This window comes from Heloderma suspectum, chromosome 13 (genome assembly GCF_057233095.1).
Source record: "Heloderma suspectum isolate Gila_16-S chromosome 13, 16-S_ref, whole genome shotgun sequence".
Taxonomy (NCBI): Eukaryota; Metazoa; Chordata; class Lepidosauria; order Squamata; family Helodermatidae; genus Heloderma; species Heloderma suspectum.
Window position 1 is genome coordinate 32993543 of NC_139470.1, and position 21447 is coordinate 33014989.

Consider the following 21447-nt stretch of genomic DNA (forward strand, 5'->3'; position numbering starts at 1 on the left):
CAGCTCCGCGACAGGGAGGCTGCACACACTGCAGGAATCCAGGTCAGAGCATCCCCGACAGGGGGCTGTCCAGCCTCCCCCTCTTGGCGAAGATGGGGAGGGTGGAGAGCCTGCCTGCTCAGTGCTGCTCGGTGCAGACAGTGTGCCACCTGTGGGCTCCCTGGGGGGCAATCTGCTACTTGCTGTGGGTTAGCGCCACGTTGTATTGCTGAAGCAAACAGCAACACTACTGATGTTAATTCTGTGATGAGAATCACAGGAAAGCCCAGACCTGCTGCCTGGAGGGTTCCTGAGTGCTTGTTTCCTTTCCACTCTGGTGCGGGCCTTCCAAGGCCAGCTCAGGGATGAAGAGGCGAGCGCTCCTCTGCCACACAGCTCTTCCGCCCCCGCCCCAGCCCAGGCAAGCTCACCCTGGACAGGGGGCATGGCCTCTGCCCCCACCCCTGCCCAGAGCGGGCTTCTAGCTTCCTGTGCAGATCACCGGCTGCTGTTCTACTCCCCGTGCTCTCCCTTACCTTATGCGTTGTGCTGTATGTGTAGAGATAGGCCAACCTGTAGAGACTCTTGTAGTGTTGAGGGAAACGACTGAGGCACAGGTGAAAGGAGGTGACGCAGTGCTCCGTCAGGAAGTGGCGTTGCTCCTCCAAATCAGCCGGAAGGCTCTGGGGAAACGGGTCCGTGCAGGGCTCCACTCGCCTTTTCGAGTCCCACTGGGAAAGGGAGGGGAGTGAGGCCTTGGAGGGAATGCCAGGCGGTGCCTGAGGATCAAGCTTCGGCTCAGCTGCGTGACAGGACTCTGAGTTCTCCAAGGGTTCTTCCGACTTCCCTAGGGGTATCAAAATTAACACACTGTCAGCATCTCCTTTGATCCAATTCATATTTTTCTCCATTCAAATATGTTCTGAACAATTTCAAAACTTTTAATGTAAAACAGGATTGCAAATGACAAGGCAAAATACCCTGGCACAAGTAATTCATAGCCCTCTTGTTCTCTGCTCGCAGGCAAGCACAGAAGGCCAGGAGGGAGCAGGTGTGCCAACAGCAAGCCATGATATTGCCCCTCCCAATCCAGCGGTGAGGCGCTGACCTGCTCAGCCTTCCTCTGCTCTGGCTCGGCTTTTGCCACGCCTCCCCTACTTGCTGCTGGAGGCAAGGAAGGGCTTGCCCCAACAGCTTCAGCACCGCAGTGTTTTCACACACGAACAAGGCACTCTGGGGTCATGTCCTAGAAGTCACACAACCCTTTCCTCTGCAGCTCCTAGGATCTCTTTACCAGGAGTGGTGGCTTCTGCACACGAAACACATGGCCTCCTCTCCGGAAAAGGCTTCTTCGCGCTATCTTGAGAGCTGGCAAGCTCAGTAAACAGGTCTTCTGTGGAGTTGGAATCAGAGAGTACCACTGCAGTGCTATCCTGACTTCTGTCTGCGTAGGAGAAATGAGGACAAAAATGAGCACAGCTCCTGTGCTGCCTTTCTGCACACACCTGTGCGGAGTGCTTCTTCATTACTCTTGACCGTCCCAAGGCTGTGGCTGCCATCACCCTTCCTCCGTTCCAGCATCTGAGGCAGCCAACACATCCACTGCCCATTCCAGCTCTCAGCCTCACCTTGCTGTCACCGTTTTATCTCACATGTTTGCGCTTCCCCCTTGCACATGAATTTAGAAGTCTCTGCCTAGAATGCTCCTTTAGAAGCAGTGCTGCATTTGAGACAATGTGCACAAAACACCATACAGCTATTTTAAAGCTCTTTCTGACAGCAGACAGACATCGTCATCTAAAATCTGGCCTGGCACTACCAGGACTCACTTCTCAAGGACAATTTCCAGAGGGGTATGTGAGAGGACAAAAGTTTCCCTCTAACCTCACTGCTCACCCCGCCAACCATGTGTATATCTACCATTTCATGCATGTGAAGTGGACCTTAGTCGTCGTCCCCAAAACGCCACAATAAATAAGACCAACTCCTTGTTGATTTTGCTGCAGCAGACTAACACAGCTAGCCATCTGGAAACTGGCAAAAGAGAAACTATCTTTTTAGGAAGAGACTCACGGGTTTTGGCTCAACAATAGATCAGAACCAGTATAGTACGGTGGGGAAAGTCCTAAGCAACAGTCAGATAGTCCCCATTGCAAATCTCAGGCTCAGCCATGAACCCTGCAGGATGGCCCTAGGCAAGCTTCTGGAACTCAGCTCCTCATCAGCAGTTGTTATGGAGAGACTACTGTCATCCCTGACAGAGAATGTGCAGGAAGCAACCTTGCAGAAGTTACACAGGAGCAACTGCAAATACTATGCAGGAGAAGGCAATGGGAAAAAAAGCTTGCTAAACAGCTATGCTGTTGTGATGATGAAATTCCACAGAAGAAAAATGTAAAGCATTTCAGATGGGCAAAAGCCACCAATTGCTTTGTGACACAGAACGAAAGATCTTGAGGCTACAGGACTGCAGATAAAGATCTGGACACTGGAATAGTTCCCTTACAAAGGGTCAGAGATCTGTTGCCAAACATATAAAAAGAAGGGAACAAATGGTCAAAGTAGCAAAATCAACAACTGGCTTCTTTTTCTAGTGAATATTCTTGCAGATAAAGTTACAATGGACAGTCATTAAGAATCTGGCTTCATCCACTAGAGGTCAATGCAGGAACTGAAACCTGACCAGCAGGACCAACGGACCAACCAGCCCTTCTGGACAAGGTTCAGACTATATTTTGTAAGTCATCTTCTAGTAGGAGCTAAACTAAAATGAAAACAGCTGAGTAGAAACTACAACCAAAAAACTGGGCAGGGGGACATGGCTGTCTTGACAAAATCAAGAGGCAGGGAGTATAGACACACACACGCGCGCACACACTGCTTAAACTGAAAAGCGGTGCAAAAACTGAGCCATAGGCAGCGAGGGGGGAGATAAACACACAACTTGGGAGTCCTCTCTACAGCACAGTCTGCAGGCCCCTGAAATGGAAGAATGGAGCATATATGTAGTCGGAGTGCAGAATACCTAGCAAATTGGCCTATCTCCTTATAGAAGGAAGAATATTCTGTATGTTCAGTCCATGTGGAAAGTCAGAAGTCCCATTCTGAACTGAGTTAACTAGGGGGTATGCCTCTTACTAGTAGCAACACTACTAACCAATTTCCAAAGGGTAGCCATTTTAGTCTGTTGCAGCAAAACAAAAAAGATTGTGGCACCTTAACATTTATTCTGGAATAAGCTTTCTTGGATTACAGGCCACTTCATCAGATGCATGGAATATTATAAAGAATTTCAGGCTTATATTCAGTACATATGGGTGTGTGTGTGTGCGTAGTGCATGCGTGCGTGTGTAGGAATGAATTATAAATAGGTCAGAAGGAAATTAAATGCAGAAAGCGACAATCGCTTTATTACAGAGCAATTGTTGCTGATAAAACAGGTTGGTACTTGGTAAGCCAATTAACACATGTACTGTGATAAAAAATCTGCATCTGAAAAAGTGGGCTATATGAAAGCTTATGCCAGAATAAATTTATTAGTCTTTAAGGTGCCACAAGATTCTTGTCCTAGTGCTCACCAAGGAAATGCTGCTTATATGAAACATCAGTTTCAGCTACTTTATTTCAGCTGATGCAAAATGCTACACCCTGCTATCAGATGGAGCAGATTGTCTGAAGAATACTACAACCGGCATTCCAAAGTTTATACTGGTCCCCAACTGCCTTCTGGGCTCATCTGGAGATGAGGTCTAAAGCCCTTAACAGCCTCCAGCATACCAAAGAGAGCCCCCACTCCACCTCCCATCATGGCTTCTAAGGCTGACCAGGAACACTCTCAAGTTTACCATCTAAGTTTCAAGTCAGACTGGAGTGGTGCTCAGAGAAGCATTTTCAGTGCCTCTTAACCATGGAACTCCCTGTTCCTGGAGCTCAAGCTCAAGACTAGGCATCTTGCAGGAGGAAAACCTCTTTATTCAAGTTGGGTTCTGGTGGCCTTGGATACTTGACCTTGGGATGTGCATGCTACAAATGAAACCCACTGCTTTATATCATGGTGTATTCGGCCGCAAGGCTCCTGCAGTACTAACTTTCCCCAATCAATCTTGTCGCCTCTCCAAAATTTTTAAAACATATGTTAGTCTAGTTGTATTTCTGAAAAATGTAACTGCTAGGGGGATTTGGGGCTAAAAGTGGGGAACTAATGTTTTAAACACAGTTTGGCTATGTTCAATCCCAAATTGCATATTGAGTGTTTGACTTTCTAATTCAATGGAAATAAATGGCTGATAAAATCCATGGTTCAGAATTTTGTGCTTTTCCAATCCTTTCTAATCAGTACTGTGGCACAAAATGTGTTACATGCAATCTATAGACAAAATTAAAACCTAAGTTTTGCAGATGTCTGTTGAGAAACAATCCAGAGATGAGGTTGTTGTTGTTGTTTCTTTTCTATGCCGCCTGACAGCTGAGGCTCTCTGGGCGGTTCACAACAATTAAGAAAACTACAACATTATAAAACATTATAATAAACGTGGTCTAAACATTTTTAAGATACAAAATTTAAAATAATTAAATACCTAAAACCAGTTTCAATTCACAATATCAGTAACAGACTTGTTCAAGACAGCCAACCTAAGTGCCCCTTCATATCCCATTAAATACCTGGGCATAGAGGGCAGTGTCAGCCTGGTGCCGAAAAGATGACAAAGTTGGTGCCAGGCAGGCCTGAGTGGGGGGCTCATTCCAGGGTGGGGGGGGCACCACTGAGAAGCCCTCTCCCTTGTTGTCACCTTCTGAGCAGTAAAGAAGCAGTGCTGTTCCAGGCCAGGTGGAGTCTCAATGCACTGTGAACATGCAGAGCCAGTTAACTAGAGCATCTGCTCCCAAAGTCTACAGCCTAAGGGGCACCTAACCTCAGCTTTGGTAACAAACAGAAGAGATCAGTACTGCGGGCCACATATCTTGAGTATTAAGTTGGTGTTCATTTAGCTGGTGTGACGGACTTAATAGCAGCTGAACCTGGCCCAGCTTTGGTCCACCAGGATAACCTACAGCATCAGCTCAGTGGAGGGGGTGGAACTAGGGAACCATTTCCAGGTACTTGAGGATGACACTGGAGGACAGCCTGCAGAGGAAGAATTACAGGGGAACCTACATGAGAGCGAGCAAGAGACTGAAGGTCAGTCAAGCAGAGGCAATGAAACCAAGGCCTACAACTACAAGAAGAGAAGAGTAGTAGTAGTGGGAGACACCTTGCTGCGTGGGATCGAGACCCAAGTATGTCGCGAAGACCCGTGGAATTGCCAGGTGTGTTGTCTCCTGGGACGACAGATTAGAGATATGACTGAAGGGCTGCCTGCAGTCAAAGCCCACTGACAGGTATCCCTTTCTTCTCATCCATGTGGGAACAAATGATACCGCCAAGTGGAGCTACAAAGAAATCACGTCAGACTTCGAAGCTTCGGGAAGGAAACTCAAGAACTTTGGGGCCCAGATAGTTTTCTCATCCATCCTTCCAGTAGTTCGAAGAGGAAAGGGAAAGAAAAATACTCTGGGTGAATGAGTGGCTATATAGGTTGTGCCAGTGAAAGAGGTTTGGATTCTGGGACCACAGGCTATATTTCTTGGAAGATGGGCTGTTGACAAAGGACGGGTTGCACCTCACAAAAGATGAGAAGAACGTGTTTGGTAACAGTGTGAAGAACTTCATCAGGAGGGTTTTAAACTGAATGCTACGGGGAAGGGAGATGTAAAGTTGACGGTAACAATGGATGAAGGCTCATGCACTGCAATGGAGAGAACAGCTCTAATAGCGCCCCAAAATAGTCTTCACAAACATGAAGGAAGAAAGCCAGACTATGAAGCACATGGTCTTCGTTGTCTATATACTAATGCCCAGAGTATGGGAAACAAACAGAACCAACTTGAACTCTTAATACAAGAGGGAAATTATGACTTGATAGGTGTAACTGAGACTTGGTGGGATGACTCTCATGACTGGAATACAGCAATTGAAGGATATAACTTGTTCAAAAAGAACAGGAGGAACAGAAAGGGAGGTGGGGTTGCACTGTATGTGAAAAATACGTATCTCTGCACAGAAATACAGGAGGAGGAGCTTGGTAGCCCCATCGAGAGCATCTGGGTTCATATAAACGGAGCAAAGAATAACAGGAACATGGTGGTCAGAGTCTACTACCGGCCACCCAATCAAGGAGAAGACGAGGATGAAACTTTTGAAAAGCAAATAGTCAATGTTTCAAGGAAGCATGATGCAGTAGTAATGGGGGACTTCAATTTCCCCGATATTTGCTGGGAGACAAATTCTGCAAAACATGGCCCCTCTAGGAAATTCCTGACTTGTGTGGTGGATAACTTCCTCCTACAGAAAGTAGAGGAAGGAACTAGAGGATCGGCTGTCCTTGACTTGATCCTAACCAACAGAGATGACTTAGTGGGTAAAGTAGCAGTTACAGGAACTCTGTGGGAAAGTGACCATGTTATACTTGAGTTCATGGTTCTAAAGGAAGCAAAAGCTGAGTGTAGCCAACCTGTACCCTAGATTTTAGGAAAGGTGATTTTAATAAACTCAGAACAATGATCAGTAAAGTCCCATGGCAAGTGACGCTAACGAGAAAAGGCGTCCAAGATGGGTGGGAGTTTTTAAAAAAGGAAATTCTGAAGGCACAATTACAAACAATTCCAACAAGAAAAAAGGCGGAAGACAACAGAAAAAGCCAATGTGGCTTCACAAAAAGTGCAGAGATGACATGAAAACAAAAAAGGACACACATAGGAAGTGGAAAGAAGGCCAAGCAACAAAGGAAGAGTACAGGCAGGTAGCACAGAATTTGCAGGTATGGCGTCAGGAAGGCTAAAGCTGAGAACGAGCTCAGGTTAGCGAGGGATGCTAAAAGCAACAAAAAGGTTTTCTTCAGATATGTGCATAGTAAAAGACAGAGAAAAGAAATGGTGGTTTAGCTATTAAATAAGGATGGCAAAATGCTAACAGATGACAAGGAAAAGGCAGAGGTGCTCAATTCCTGCTTTGACTCAGTCTTCTACCAAAAGAGGGGCTATGACCCCCCTGCCAAAGGCAAGGTACAGGCTGAAGGAGCAGGATTGCAGCTTGAGATCGATAGGCATATGGTCAAGGATCACCTAATTACTTTGAATGAGTTCAAATATCCAGGGCCAGATGAGCTGCATCCTCGAGTAATAAAGGAACTGGCAGAAGAACTCTCAGAACTGCTGTCTATTCTCTTTGAGAAACCATGGAGGATGGGTGAAGTGCCAGATGACTGGAGGAGGGCTAATGTTGTCCCTATCTTCAAAAAGGGTAAAAAGGAGGAACCTGGGAACTACAGACCAGTCAGTCTGACATCAATCCCTGGGAAAATTCTGGAGCAGATTCTAAAGCAATCCATCTGGAAGCACCTTGAAAACAATGCAGTGATTACTTGAAGGCAACGTGGCTTTGTGAAGAACAAATCCTGCCAGATGAATCTGATCTCATTTTTGGATCAGGTAACCTCCTTTGTGGACCGTGGGAATGCTGTCGACATAATATCCCTCGACTTCAGCAAAGCTTTCAACAAAGTGCCCCATGATCTCCTAATGAGCAAACTAGCTCAAAGTGGGCTAGATGAAACAACGATCCGGTGGATCCACAGTTGGCTACAGAATCGGACTCAAAAGAGTGCTTATTTTAGATAAGTACCTGGAGCTGACTGTGGCTCAGATCATGAGTGCTCTGACTTGGATTCCTGCACTGAGCAGGGTGTTAGACTCGATGGCCTTGTAGGCCCCTTCCAACCCTACTATTCTATGATTCTATGATTTGCCCAAGCCTCCTCTGGCAGCTTTAATCTGCCAGGAAGGGCAAGTTCAAGCATAAAACATCACCTGCCTGGGTCACTTCTCTGGCCCAGAGGTCAATTAGGGCTTTCACAGAATCATCAGCTTGAAGTGCTAGGAAGCTCCCCCAGTCAGTCAAGCAGTCATTCAGATCTCCAGGCTAGATCTCTAGGGGGTGACCTTCCTAATACCTGTGAAGGTTTAGGAGTTTCTGTAAGTCTAAACCCCAAACCAAGTAAACGTCTGTCCCTGACAAAGGGACCACGTACCATTCCTCCATGCCAAGACCACCATCGCCCATCTGGTACATTCAAGGAGTCTCGTATGAGCTGGAGAGCCTCACATTTGCCATGGGGAACATAAAGCCCTGGGCCAGGGCATGAAAGTTGAAATCTACCAACAAATTTACTTTAGGGGACTCCAACTCAACAGCAGAGAACACCCCAGCTAGCTCAGGTTGGGCAACGGGATAGGCTGGACAGCCATGGAATCTCCACTGTATCCCATTCACCTGTTGTCAAGAACAAACATCTGAAACTAGAAGACTGCTCAGTGGAGCACCTGGTCAAAGGCATTTTGAGAGACCACAGCAATCTCCACCCCTTGATCATAGAATCATAGAATAGTAGGGTTGGAAGGAGTCTACAAGACCATTGAGTCCAACCCCCTGCTCAATGCAGGAATCCAAGTCAGAGCATCCCTGACAGATGGCTGTCCAGCCTTGTCTTGAATGCTTCCAGTGTGGGAGAGCCCACCGCCTCCCCAGGTCATTGGTTCCATTGTCGTATTGCTCTAACAGTCAGGAAGTTTTTCCTGATGTTCAGCCGGAATCTGGCTTCCTGTCACTTGAGCCCATTCTTCCGTGTCCTGCACTCTGGGAGGATCGAGAAGAGATCCTGACCTTCCTCTCTGGGACAACCTTTCAAGGACTTGAAGAGCGCTCTCCTATCTCCCCTCAGTTTTCACTTCCCAAGGCTAAACATTCCCAGTTCTTTCAGTCTCTCTTCATAGGGCTTTGTTTCCAGTCCCCTGATCATCTTTGTTGCCCTCCTCTGAACCCTCTCCAGTTTGTCTGCATCCTTCTTCAAGTGTGGTGCCCAGAACTGGACACAGTACTCCAGATGAGGCCTAACCAGTGCTGACCTGAGGGGAACTAGTACTTCCTGGGATTTGGAAGCGATGCTTCTATTACTGCAGCCCCAAATAACATTTGCCTTTTTTGCAGCCACATCCCATTGTTGGCTCATCTTCAGCTTGTGATCTATAACAATTCCAAGATCCTTCTCGCTTGTAGTATTGTTGAGCCACGTATCCGCCATCTTGTAACTGTGCATTTGGTTTCTTTTTCCTAGGTGCAGAACTTGGCATTCATCCCTATGAAATGTCATTCTGTTGCTTTCTGCCCAGCGCTCCAGCCTATCAAGATCACCTTGAATTTTGTTTCTGTGTTCCAAAGTATTAGCTATCCTGCCCAATTTTGTGTCATCTGCAAATGTGATCAGCATTCCCTGCACCTCCTCCTCCAAGTCATTAATAAAAATGTGGAAGAGCACTGGGCACAGGACTGAGCCCTGCGATACCCCACTTGTTACCTCTCCCCAGTTTGAGAAGGTCCAATTGATAAGTACTCTTTGAGTCCAATTCTGTAGCCAACTGTGGATCCACCGGATCGTTGTTTCATCTCGCCCACTTTGAGCTAGTTTGTTCATCAGGACATCATGGGGCACTTTGTCGAAAGCTTTGCTGAAGTTGAGGTATATTATGTCCACAGCATTCCCACGGTCCACAAGGGAGGTTACCTGATCAACAAATGAGATCAGATTCGTCTGGCAGGATTTGTTCTTGACAAATCCCTGTTGGCTTCGAGTCATCACTGCATTGTTTTCAAGGTGCTTACGGATGGATTGCTTTAGAATCTGCTCCAGAATTTTCTCAGGGATTGATGTCAGACTGACGGGTCTGTAGTTCCCAGGTTCCTCCTTTTTGAAGATCGGGACAACATTAGCCCTCACCTCACCGGTCCTCCATGGAGAAGACAAGTGAAACTCATAGACAGACTTGGTTTGTGCTACATGTGGGAGTGTATGAATTCGATATAAGAGTCTGGTATGAAAATAACACTGATATTTGTTGTTGGGATCTCATTTTCATCATATATGGTGTATATATTTCTGGAACGTCACAGAAAAAGCATTAGCTTCTATCAATTAAGTATTCTACAAGCTACTGAAAGATTCAGCGCTGCTACCTTTTCGTGCATTTACTAGGTGTGACACTCGTCCTGCTTATCAAATCAAACCAAAAATGAAGTTGGAAGGTCTTCAGAGAAACCTCACTGACTTGATACTTTGGGAGGCAAGTTCCCAGATCACATCTGCTAATAATTTCTAGAGGGGAAATGGGTCTGTTATAGCAAAAGTCCATGTTAGTCTATCGCAGCAAAAACATCAAGGAGTCTAAAGGTAAAAGGTAAAGGTGTCCCCAACCAGTCGTGTCCGACTCTAGGGTGCGGTGCTCATCCCCGTTTCTAAGCCGAAGAGCCAGCACTGTCCGAAGACGCTTCCGTGGTCATGTGGCCGGCATGACTGAACACCGAGGTGCACAGAACGCTGTTACCTTTCCTGCCGAGGCGGTACCTATTTATCTACTTGCAATTTCTTGCTTTCGAGCTGCTAGGTTGGCAGGAGCTGGGACTGAAGACGGGAGCTCACTCCGTCACGCGGCACTCGGGTCTCGAACTGCTGCCCTTCTGGTCTGCAGTTCAGCGTCTTAACCACTAAGCCACCACGGCCCTTAAAAACCCTTAGTAGCACCTTAAAAACTAACCAATTTATTATTTCATATGCTTTAAGTGGGTTGTAGTCCACAAAAGCTAATGTCTAAGGTGTCACAAGACTCCTGTTATTTTTGCTGCCACAAACTGGTATGACCACCCCTCTGGAAAATGTTATGATGAAAGGCAACAGATTTAGCTGTATGAAGTGGAAATTTATCAATCTCACCAAAACATTCACCCAAATACAGGCAATTATGGGTTGAAAGTGTTGCAAATCATTCTGAAGTGCGTTCTGTTATCATAGTCCCATTCCAGTCACATGTTTAGAAGTAATGTCTTGTCCGTATCAAAAACAGTTTATAACTCTGAGATGTAAATGCCACAAATCTGGGTTATGGTGTACATCAATGTGTTGGACATACTAAAGACTAGAACACATGCAGTGAGTATCATGGAACTCCAAATGCCTGTCGCAGTAACATTACATAATGAATGTCAAAGAAATTACTATGCAATTCCTTGGCTTAGTAGATATTACTAGTAGTATTTGTTAGATTTACAACTATATCTTAATTGTTACGTATTTTTAATCTTTAATATTATTTTCACCAGATGATCAAGTAATGATAAAATTAACTTTTGAAACAAAAATGTATAGATAGTGTGTTCAGGGCATATACAAAAATAAAGTAAATAATTTTAGTGGCTGCATTTTGTTTTTTGAATTAAAGAACTCACATTTCAATTTGAGAATTTTCAGAACCTGCAGATACCAAATGTGCATTTGCCTGGTTCCTAACTTTTACCCCAAAATGTCCCTTGGTGCATTTTCTAGAAGTGCGATTAGACTACACAAATGAAAAAGAAACAAAATTTGCTTGCATAAATAAAATGGGATGGATGCAGACAACGTGTTAAAGGGACAGAAAATCCAACTGTTGCAGACTACTGCCATGGGAGAGGAAATTCATCTTTTGAAGACTTTTGCAGAAACTGGGTCTCTATATTTCCACAGTCAACAGATTCATCAGCTCCCAGAGCGGTTAAGCTGCAGTTCTGACGTATTGTTCAAGCAAGCCGTGATGGGTAAAAAGCAGGGAGAGGATATCCATGAACAGAGTTTTTACGAGGGTTAGGGCAGCACGGGCAATATTGATTACAGAAACACAAATACACAGACAGCAAGGGAAAAAAGACAGCAGCGGCAGCCATGTTTAACTGTAGAATGAGCACTAAAAGGCAAGAATGAGAGTTTTCTGCTCTGCTGAACAAATGACCCACCACCCCATGCATTTACTGCACAGCAAGGCAAGGTCTCTGCTAGTTTACAACAAACGTAACTGGACAGCAATTACATTCAACACAAAAGTGACCACAAAAGTAGACAAATCTTATAAAATGAAGACTCTAAATCTTTTGCTAGGGGTAACTTGTTTTAATTTGGGTGCTCCCCATTTCCTTTCTACAATAATGTTTGTGGTGAACAAAAACAACTGACCCTTGTGATACCTGGCTATCTAATAGTTCACGTTTCATGGCCCCCATTCAACCACTTGTGCCTTCTCAAACTAAGTCACTGAGAATCCATGAAAAATATGGCAAAATGGAGCTGCTTCTGTCTGCATGAGTCAATTTCTATGTCCTCAACATAAACACAGAGACTGGGCCAAAATGGCAGCACAAAAAATTTCTGTAACGAAAAAGGAGAAGCAGAAGCTTTGGTCTGAGTCACAATAAGGAATGCATGAGTGCACCAGTGAAGCCTGCTCTTGCAGACACACTGATCTACATAAAAATACATTCACGTGATGTTTATTACTAGAGATCTACCAGACCAATTTTAATGTAGTGGGAAGAGATCGTATTATTGGGGTGCTCATTGAAGGGAAGGTGATGCGGGACATAACTAGAAAGTTGAGAGAGGAAGAGGGAAAGAAGGAAATGCCCCCTGAAAGTTGTTCCAGTCACAAGGGGAACGGCCAAACATATTTTCATCCAAGCATTCTCAGCCTACTAGCACCCATGACAATACAGGCTTTATCTTGTAGAGAAAAAGCAGAATGAATAGCAATTCCTGCTTAATTTATCATTGCTCACAAAAGGCAAGATGAGGGGAACTCTGAGTCTTACAGCAGGGATGGGTAGGAGGTAGATTAGGATCTACTGGTAGGTATCTGGATGATTTGCAGTGGATCAGCAAGGGGTTCCAACAAAAATCCTTTTCTTCTCTTCAATTAGGCTGCTAACATTTTGGGGGGAAATAGGAGTCGACTTGTGTGCAAGCTCTAGTTCTGGTACTGAAGACAAATGTTTGGGTTGTGCATGTGCTGAGAGGTGCCTTGTTCTGCAATTCTGTGTCCAACAACTTGAGCCACTATTTTGCCCCTGGTGGGCCTTGGGATTCTAGTGAAAAACAAAACCGATCCTGTGAACCTAATGTCTGTCCACCCTGTTTTATAGGGCAAGATCTAATGGGCCTATTTTCTCCTTATTCCATGCAGGACAAGGCTGTCCTCCTTAACTCAGGAATTCAAAGACACCGAAACAACCCTTGCACTAGTACCTGGTTCTGCCCATGCTTTCATATCGGGAAAGGGCAGGACAGCCTCATCTTCTGGAACGAAATGCTTATCACATTTGATTTGGTTTAGTCAAGAAACCAAATTAAATACCTTTTGAGTTGCGACATCAAAGACATCAATGTCTTTCCTCTTGGAGTCAGGCAGTTAAGGATTAACTAGCAAATGAACACCGAATTAATTAGGTTTACAAGGCAATGCAGAGTGATGCTGTCCCTGAAGAGCCTTGAAGCAGCCCCATCTCAAGAGCCCTTTGATAGGGTTGCCTTCTGGACTGGTTGTTTGGGGGACTGGAACTGGGGGCACTACTAGTTTAATTCTGGTCCTGACAGTTGGTTCCAGAATGTGATGCTTTATTCTGTAGCAGGCTATTAACATCTACACAAAACCACTGACTGTGGCCATCTGGAGATGTGGGGTGAAGTGTCATTAATATGCTAACAACAGCTAGCTCTGTTTATCTCTCATCAAATTCAGGTGAAACTGTGGAAGTGCTGAATTGTTCTCTGTAATCAGTAATGGGCTGGATAAGGACTATTAAGTTGGAACTCCATCTAGACAAGGTGAGTTGCTGTGGGCTGCTTATCTTTTGTACTGGGGAATGGTGTTTCACCTGCTTTGGATGGGGTTGCATTCCCCCTGAAAGATCTGACTTGCAGTTTGAGGGTGTTATTAGATCTGGTGTTGTCACTAGATGCTAAAGTGGCCCCCATGACATGGGGCTTAGGCTGGTGTGCCAACTGCCACCTCTCCTGGGCAGAGATAGCCTGGCCGTTATTCATGCACTGGTAACACCTTGTTTAGATTATTGCAACGTGCTGTATATGAGGCTGCTTTTGAGGACTGCTCAGAAACTACAGCTAGTGCAGCACAATTATTAGCTGGGAATGTATGTATGGAACACATCCTGCCAGTTTTCAAAACTGTTACATCGGCTTCCTGTCTGTTTCTGGGCACAATCCAAAGTGCTGGTTCTAACCTACAAAGTGCTAAGTGCCTTGAGACCAGATCATTTGAAATACCAGGCTGTGTTCCCATATAAAACTGCCCAAGTGTTAATATCAGTCACTGAGGCCCTGCTCAGGGTCCCACCACCTACTGAGATGACGCGGGTGATGACAGGAGACAGGGCCTACTCTGCTGTGGCATCACCCCATTTCTGTAATTCTCTCTCCTTTTTGATGCCAGGTGAACATCTTTTTATTTGCCCAGGCCTTTAAAGACGTTTTAGGGCACAACCCTATCAGGTTGCCACCTGCTAGATGGAAGCCTCCGATCTCTGAGGTTTCTGAGATTCCTATGCCCAGCTGGGCTGTTGCCAGCAAAGCAGGAGGAATGACAGAGGCAATTTTCGCCTCTCTATCCTCCTCTAAATTTTTTTCCATTGATGGGCCTCTGGCCTCTCTTTCTCCCTCCCCTCGCATTGGCACCTCCCCCTTCCTCTCCCTGTCCTCGATTGCGACACTGACCTCAGAAAAGGAGCCGCCGCGGAGCTTCTGTGGTGACTAGGGGGGGAGCAGGGTGAAGATCCAAGTGGGGATTTTCACCTCCAAGGTCATAGCAGTCTACCGTCTTGGAGGGGAAAATCCCCAGGAGCCATACGGTGGTGCCTTTTGCTGGAATTTTATTTTATTCTCTTAGGTCTTGCTTTATTAAGATTTTGAGGATTCATTACTTTAAATTGTTATTATTATAAGCTGCTCTGATGAAGAGTGATCTATAAATATTCTAAGTAAGTAAATAAATATCAGAGCTGACCCTTTGGAGTTTATCTGTCCTCTTCCCACTGAGTCCCCAGTCTTCAAGATTTCTCCCGCTGCTTCTGCTCTTAGCCATTTCTTTTGTCTGGAAAAGTACACAAGCCTGGCCTGCTGCCTTCCTGAAGTCGCTTCTGCCCATTTGGACAGCCATGACCTGCCCTGAATTGGATCCAGCTCTTGTGCTACCTTGAGAAGCTCTCTGGAAGCTCACTTCCTGCAGTGGAAGTCCTGGCTCTGGACAAGCCTCCTTTCGATGAAAGTGATTACCCATCTGGTGCGTGCAGTATGTGCAATGGAGTATGCATATTTTTAAAAAATTGATAGTTTTTGATGTTGTCCAGTATGACAAATCTTTAAAAACTGATGTTCCAAAAGAAAAGGTTTCTAATACAGTGTTGGCTTTTCCTCACAAACAGCTTTGCAGGATGGTCATGAGCCCAGAAGCAAAACATTTCCAAAGCACAAATTAAAAACAGCTTTGCTTTTAAGCAGATGCATACAGAAATGCAGACACCAAAATTCTGTGGAGATATCAGCATCCCTCTATCAAAAACCAGCTGGATAATGCCAGCAAGAACCTATTTGCAAGGGAATGCAAAACATTTAAGCTGCTCAGCCTGTAGAGGGGTCTATCTACCCAATATCACAGCTCCCATGGGCCAACTACAATTTTGCTCATAATGCAACATGTGACCAATTGTGCAAAGCTTTGCAGTTCCTCCCTGGAAAAGTCCTATTATGCTTGGCCGTGTCAAAAGGCACTCAGACTTGGGATTTTTCACTGCTGCAGTGATATGCAGCCAGGACACAAACCCCAAGAACCGCTAACTGCAACTGTGATAGAAGATGAGGAGGAGGCCTTTCAAGTTGCCCTTTTGATTCTGTGAAACAGAGCCAAATATTGCTTCTATATAGCAGAACCCATAATACTTGTTTTGGACATGCTGTCCAACAAGCTTGACTCACAGAACACAGGAAATGGCCTTGTACTGGGTCAGACTATTTATCTTTTTAAACCAGCACTGTGTCAGCTGACTGGCAGTGAGTAGTTCTCCAGAGTCTTAGGCAGAGAAGAGTCTTTCCCATTGCCTGAATATATAAAAAGCTAAAGATGCCAGGACTGGCTACGGGCTGCTGAATACAAAGCAGGTCTGCGTTACCACTGAGCTATGGCCCATCCCCATTCCTGCAATGCATGGAGGGTCTGTGTGAATGGAGATGGTCAGAATTCCACCAAATCATGCTTATTATTTTTACACACCCAGACACACCCCAGTTTATTTTGGAATACAAATTACTAATACGCATGACATCACCACAACAGGAATATATAGATACCAAAAAAGAGTATTTTTGTGACAGAGTAATCATGCATGTTCTCTACCCTTTGAAGAGGATGTTCAGAACAGCAGCTTTCCATCACGTATCCAGACAAACGGTTAAATTACTGTGGTTGTGGTGCCAATCTGACCTTGACAGCATTTTGCCACTCCTGCACCAGTCTACTAGGTTATGATGCCCATCAGCTATGGAGATGAGCCAGCCAGTTATGGGAAATGGTGGGGTGGGGAAAAAATAATATGAGAAGTCCACTGAAGCCATTCCAGTTCCTACTGTGAACGTGACACTCACGTTGTTGCCACCTGCCTCCTTCCAAATGGCAGAAGTCTGGATTTTAGAATTGTGTCCAGGAATTGCTCCAGCTCTAAAACTAGCAGGACAATTTGTTTATTAAGCATGTAGATTATGGAAACTCTCAGAATTTATTAAAAGAGTACTGAAATGTCCTAGTGTACAGGTCATCCAACTGTCCTGCCCATTTACACTGGATGGGAGGTGGCAACTTTTATGAGGTTAATGAGTTGCAATATTGCCCGTGTTACCACAGACCCATCACCCTCCTTGAAGCAAGCAAATTGATCTGCCCAAATGAAACCCCCCATGATTACAGCACCTCTGTGTGCTGGCAGTATTGAGAACAGGGACTGTACCATCCGGTGTTGCCTGCTGACGGTTTTTTTTACATTTGACGTAATCGTGGTCAACTGGAGTGGCTGTGTAGGGTGGGGATGTCAGACCTGGACCAGAGGAGGATGGAAGGGAAGTCCCAGGGCCCGGCACAGTTCCAGCAGAAGAGTGTGAGTCATCATCCACCATGCAAAGCTTTTCCCTGTTGGAAGAAGGAACGAGAAAACAAAAAACAGAGAGATTGTACAGCACAACTCAAATCCCTCCGAGGTCACTTTTAAGTGTTTTGTGACTGCTCAACAGGGCTGCACTGCTATATGAACTCTGGGAAAGCATTTGTGTTACAATTTTAACTCAGTGTGTCTTTTTTTCTGTACCCCATGTTATCACTTCTCTCTCTTTGCACCACTGGTTCATGAGTCTCTCTGAACCCCACAGTATGCATTTTCTTCTACCTGTCTTAGAGATCTAAGTTGTTGTCGATCACAAGCTGAATATGAGCCAACAATGGGATGCGGCTGCAAAAAAGGCAAATTTTATTTGGGGCTGCATTAATAGAAGCATAGCTTCCAAATCCCGGGAAGTACTAATTCCCCTCTACTCAGCACTGGTTAGGCCTCATCTGGAGTACTGTGTCCAGTTCTGGGCACCGCACTTGAAGAAGGATGCAGACAAACTGGAGAGGGTTCAGAGGAGGGCAACAAAGATGATCAGGGGACTGGAAACAAAGCCCTATGAAGAGAGACTGAAAGAACTGGGCATGTTTAGCCTGGAGAAGAGAAGACTGAGGGGAGACAAGATAGCGCTCTTCAGGTGCTTGAAAGGTTGTGACAGAGAGGAAGGCCAGGATCCATTCTGGATCATCCCAGAGTGCAGGACACGGAATAATGGGCTCAAGTGACAGGAAGCCAGATTCCGGCTGAACATCAGGAAAAACTTCCTGACTGTTAGAGCAATACGACAATGGAACCAATTACCTAGGGAGGTGGTGGGCTCTCCCACACTGGAGGCCTTCAAGACGAGGCTGGACAGCCATCTGTCAGGGATGCTCTGACTTGGATTCCTGCACTGAGCAGGGGGTTGGACTCAATGGCCTTGTAGGCCCCTTCCAACCCTACCATTCTATGATTCTATGACTCCAAGTAAGAAATAGCTTCCATCGTCAAAAAGGGTACAGTAGATAAGCAGGAACATGCTCAACCATTCAAGGACAAAAGGTGACAACCACCATCTGCAGGAAGATGAGAGGAAGGGTGGTGGTGGTTGGAGGCTTCCTGCTGAGAAGTATGGAGACAACGATGTGCTGACCAGGCTTGTTAACTCGTGAGGGGTGCCGTCTCCCTGGTGCATAGATCCAAGATGCAATGGACAGACAACACTTATCAAGCCCACGGACTACTATCCATTGCGTATCCATGTGGGAATGAATTAAACTGTCAGGCAAAATTAAGAATACATCACATACAAGGCTCTGGGGAGGAAGGTTAAGGATCTTGAGATTCAGGTAGTATTTTCATAAATATTTCCCGTAATAGGTAGAGGACTATAAAGAGAAAGGAAGATGCTTCAGGTGAATGACTGGCTATGCAGATGGTGTCAGTGACAGAGGTTCACTTTCTGGGACAACAGTTGGAGGGAACAATCCTATGCTAAAAAGGGCAACTAAAATAATCAAAGGGCTGGAGCATCTCCCTTATGAGGGAAGGTCCCAACAGCTGGGATTGCTTAGCTTAGAAAAAAGGAGGGTAAGGGGAGACATGATAGAGGTCTACAAAATTATGCATGGTGTGGAGAATGGTGATAGGGAGACATTTTTCTCCCTCTCCCAAAGTACTAGAGCCCTGTGGGGTCATCCCTTGAAGCTGATTGGTGGGAGAGTCAGGAGAGATAAAAGGAAGGACTTCTTCACACAGCGCATAGTTACACTATGGAATTCACTACCACAAGATACAGCGATAGCCACCAGTTTGGATGGCTTTAAAAGGGGGTTAGACAAATTCCTGGAAGAAAAGGCTATCAGGGGCTACTATTCTTGATGGCTATATGCTACCTCCAGTACCAGAGGCGGTGAGCCTCTGTACACCAGTTGCTGGGGAACATGGGTAGGAGGGTGCTGTTGCTTGCACTCATGCCCTGCTTGTGGGTTCCCAGTCGACAGCTGGTTGGCCACTGTGTGAACAGAATGCTGGACTAGATGGACCCTGGTCTGATCCAGCAGGGCTCTTCTGATGTTCTTATGCCCTCTAGACAGAGTCGGGGGGGGCATAGGTTAGTTTGGATTTCTGGATAGTTTGGATTTCTGGATCCAACGGTGGAGACAGTGCTCCAGCCTTGGAGCCAGGAATCTGAGCTCCCCGCCCCCTTGCAGCCAGCGTGGAGAGAACCACGCCAGCTACCTCTCCAAGGTCACAAAGGTGACCTCAGAGAGGAGGGAAAGGGGGTGCTGGTGGGTGAGGAGGGGAAGGGACCGGGGAGGCTGGCTTACACCATCTCCCCAGGCCTCCCCAGTGTCAGGAGTGCCCTAGCTGCTTCTTACAGTCCCCTCCAATAGCCAACGCAAGACACGGACAACGAGGATTCTTTCCAAGGCTTTATTCCTTTATGACTCTTACAGATACTAATCACTAGTGACTAAGCAAGGAACTGCACTGGGGTAGACAGCAGAGTAGCCTAAGCTCCAGGTAAGGCAGTTGGTCCCTGTTTGAAGGAGAAGCACGGGAAGGCTCTGAACTTATGGGCTATGGAGAGATCCTCCCTCTTTCCCTTGGGTCCTCGGGACGTGACCGTTGAGCGCCAAATGAGCAGAGCGCCTCCTTTCGGCGCCCTCCATCTGGCGCCGCTCCCTGCATCTGCGCTGAGCGTCCAGCAAGCCCCCCTCCAGCGCTCTCTCACTGCCAGGGTCACAATCTCTCTCAGGAATGCAGGCAGGAGGAATCCCTGCCAGCTGCTGTGCTTGTGAGAGATGAGCGAGTTCCTCTCCCACGGATTGCTGTTCTTCCTCAGAATCAGAACTGCTCTGGGGCTCTATGGGCTCAGTTTCCACCCTGACACCCAGCCTCCTTCCCTCCTGCTCCACAGAACCCCAGCTAGACGGGCGAAAAAGCCCGTCTTGCCAAAATGCAGAGTGGAAAGAATGCCGCTCCTGCTGCTCTGCACTTCACGGCCATAAGCATCCAAGTTGGGAGGCTTATGGCTATCCCGACAGGACTGCACACTAAACTTCCTTAATAAAGGACTAACGGTGGGAGATCTCATGAGGGTAAGAGGAAATTTAAATCCAGTGTGTATGAAGACAAAAGCCTGAAGGCCAGTACAGAAGCAAATGCAGATGAATACAACTTGATAGGTATGCCTGAGGCTTGGTGAGATGACTCCCATAGCTAGAATTATAGGACCACTCTAGTGGCCCTATGTTGAGGATGAGTTGGCTGAATAACTTTTCACCATTATAACCAGAAATCCAAGGTTAACACAGTAGGTTTTATGGCTTATACTGAGAAAATGGCTCAACAGACTGATCTGAAACCTGGCAATGGTGGGATTGCGGATAGCCCATGGCAATTTTGAGGTAGAAAGGGCAAAAACTGGCTTATTTAAAGGATTTTAAAGTCTGATGAGTGCCCGAAGTGTTTCGTCAGGCATTGTGTTTTTCTCATAGACTTGTTTATTCGGTCAGTCGCTTCCGACTCTTCGTGACTTCATGGACCAGCCCACGCCAGAGCTTCCTGTCGGCCGTCGCCACCCCCAGCTCCCCCAAGGTCGAGTCCGTCACCTCCAGAATATCATCCATCCACCTTGCCCTTGGTCGGCCCCTCTTCCTTTGGCCTTCCGCTTTCCCTAGCATCAGCATCTTCTCCAGGGTATCCTGTCTTCTCATGATGTGGCCAAAGTACTTCAGTTTTGCCTGTAATATCCTTCCCTCAAGTGAGCAGCCTGGCTTTATTTCCTGGAGTATGGACTGGTTTGATCTTCTTGCAGTCCAAGGCACTCTCAGAATTTTCCTCCAACACCACAGTTGAAAAGAGTTTCTGGGAAGGGGCCACTGTGGCCATCGAGCCCCACCCCCTGCTCAGTGCAGGAATACAGTTTAAAGCATCCCTGACAGATGGCTGTCCAGTCTTTGCCTGAATACCTCCAGCGATAGAGAGCCCATCATCTCCCTAGGCAGCTGGATTCATTGTCTGACTTCTCTGACCACTAGGAAGTTTTTCATGATGTTCAGCCAGAATCTGCCTTCCTAATTCCACTCTATGCTGCACTGGTCAGACCTCACCTTGAATACTGCGTTAAGAAGGATTTACATAAATTGGAAATGATTTCAGAGGAGGGCAACAAAGATGATCAAGGGACTAGACACAAAGCCCTCTGAAGAAAGACTGCAGGAACTGGGTATGTTTAGCCTTGAGAAGAGTGGGCATGGTGGCATGACAGCACTTTTCATCCAAGACTGTAGGACACAAATAACAGACTTAACATACAAGAAAGCAGTTTTCGGTGTCCCTTAACAGCTGTAATTTCCTGGCATTTG

At 46.1% G+C, this 21447-nt stretch overlaps 1 protein-coding gene across 18 annotated transcripts in view; it reads right to left on the bottom strand.

Moving 5' to 3' along the window:
• Positions 1 to 21447, bottom strand: part of CABIN1 (calcineurin binding protein 1) — a 205025-nt gene that overhangs the window by 56311 nt on the left and 127267 nt on the right. For 11 of the 18 annotated variants that reach the window (XR_014785760.1, XM_084819973.1, XM_084819972.1 and 8 more), the window contains 3 exons: positions 16943 to 17121; positions 1274 to 1423; positions 516 to 826 (listed from right to left, as the gene is read on the bottom strand). Coding sequence is in view for 17 of the 18 variants with exons in the window: in XM_084819973.1 (XP_084676099.1) it covers positions 516 to 826; positions 1274 to 1423; positions 16943 to 17121 (640 nt within the window). In the remaining variant the exon portion in view is untranslated. The remainder of the gene's footprint in view (positions 1 to 515; positions 827 to 1273; positions 1424 to 16942; positions 17122 to 21447) is intronic. The other 7 variants (XM_084819984.1, XM_084819989.1, XM_084819981.1 and 4 more) reach the window with 1 other exon arrangement.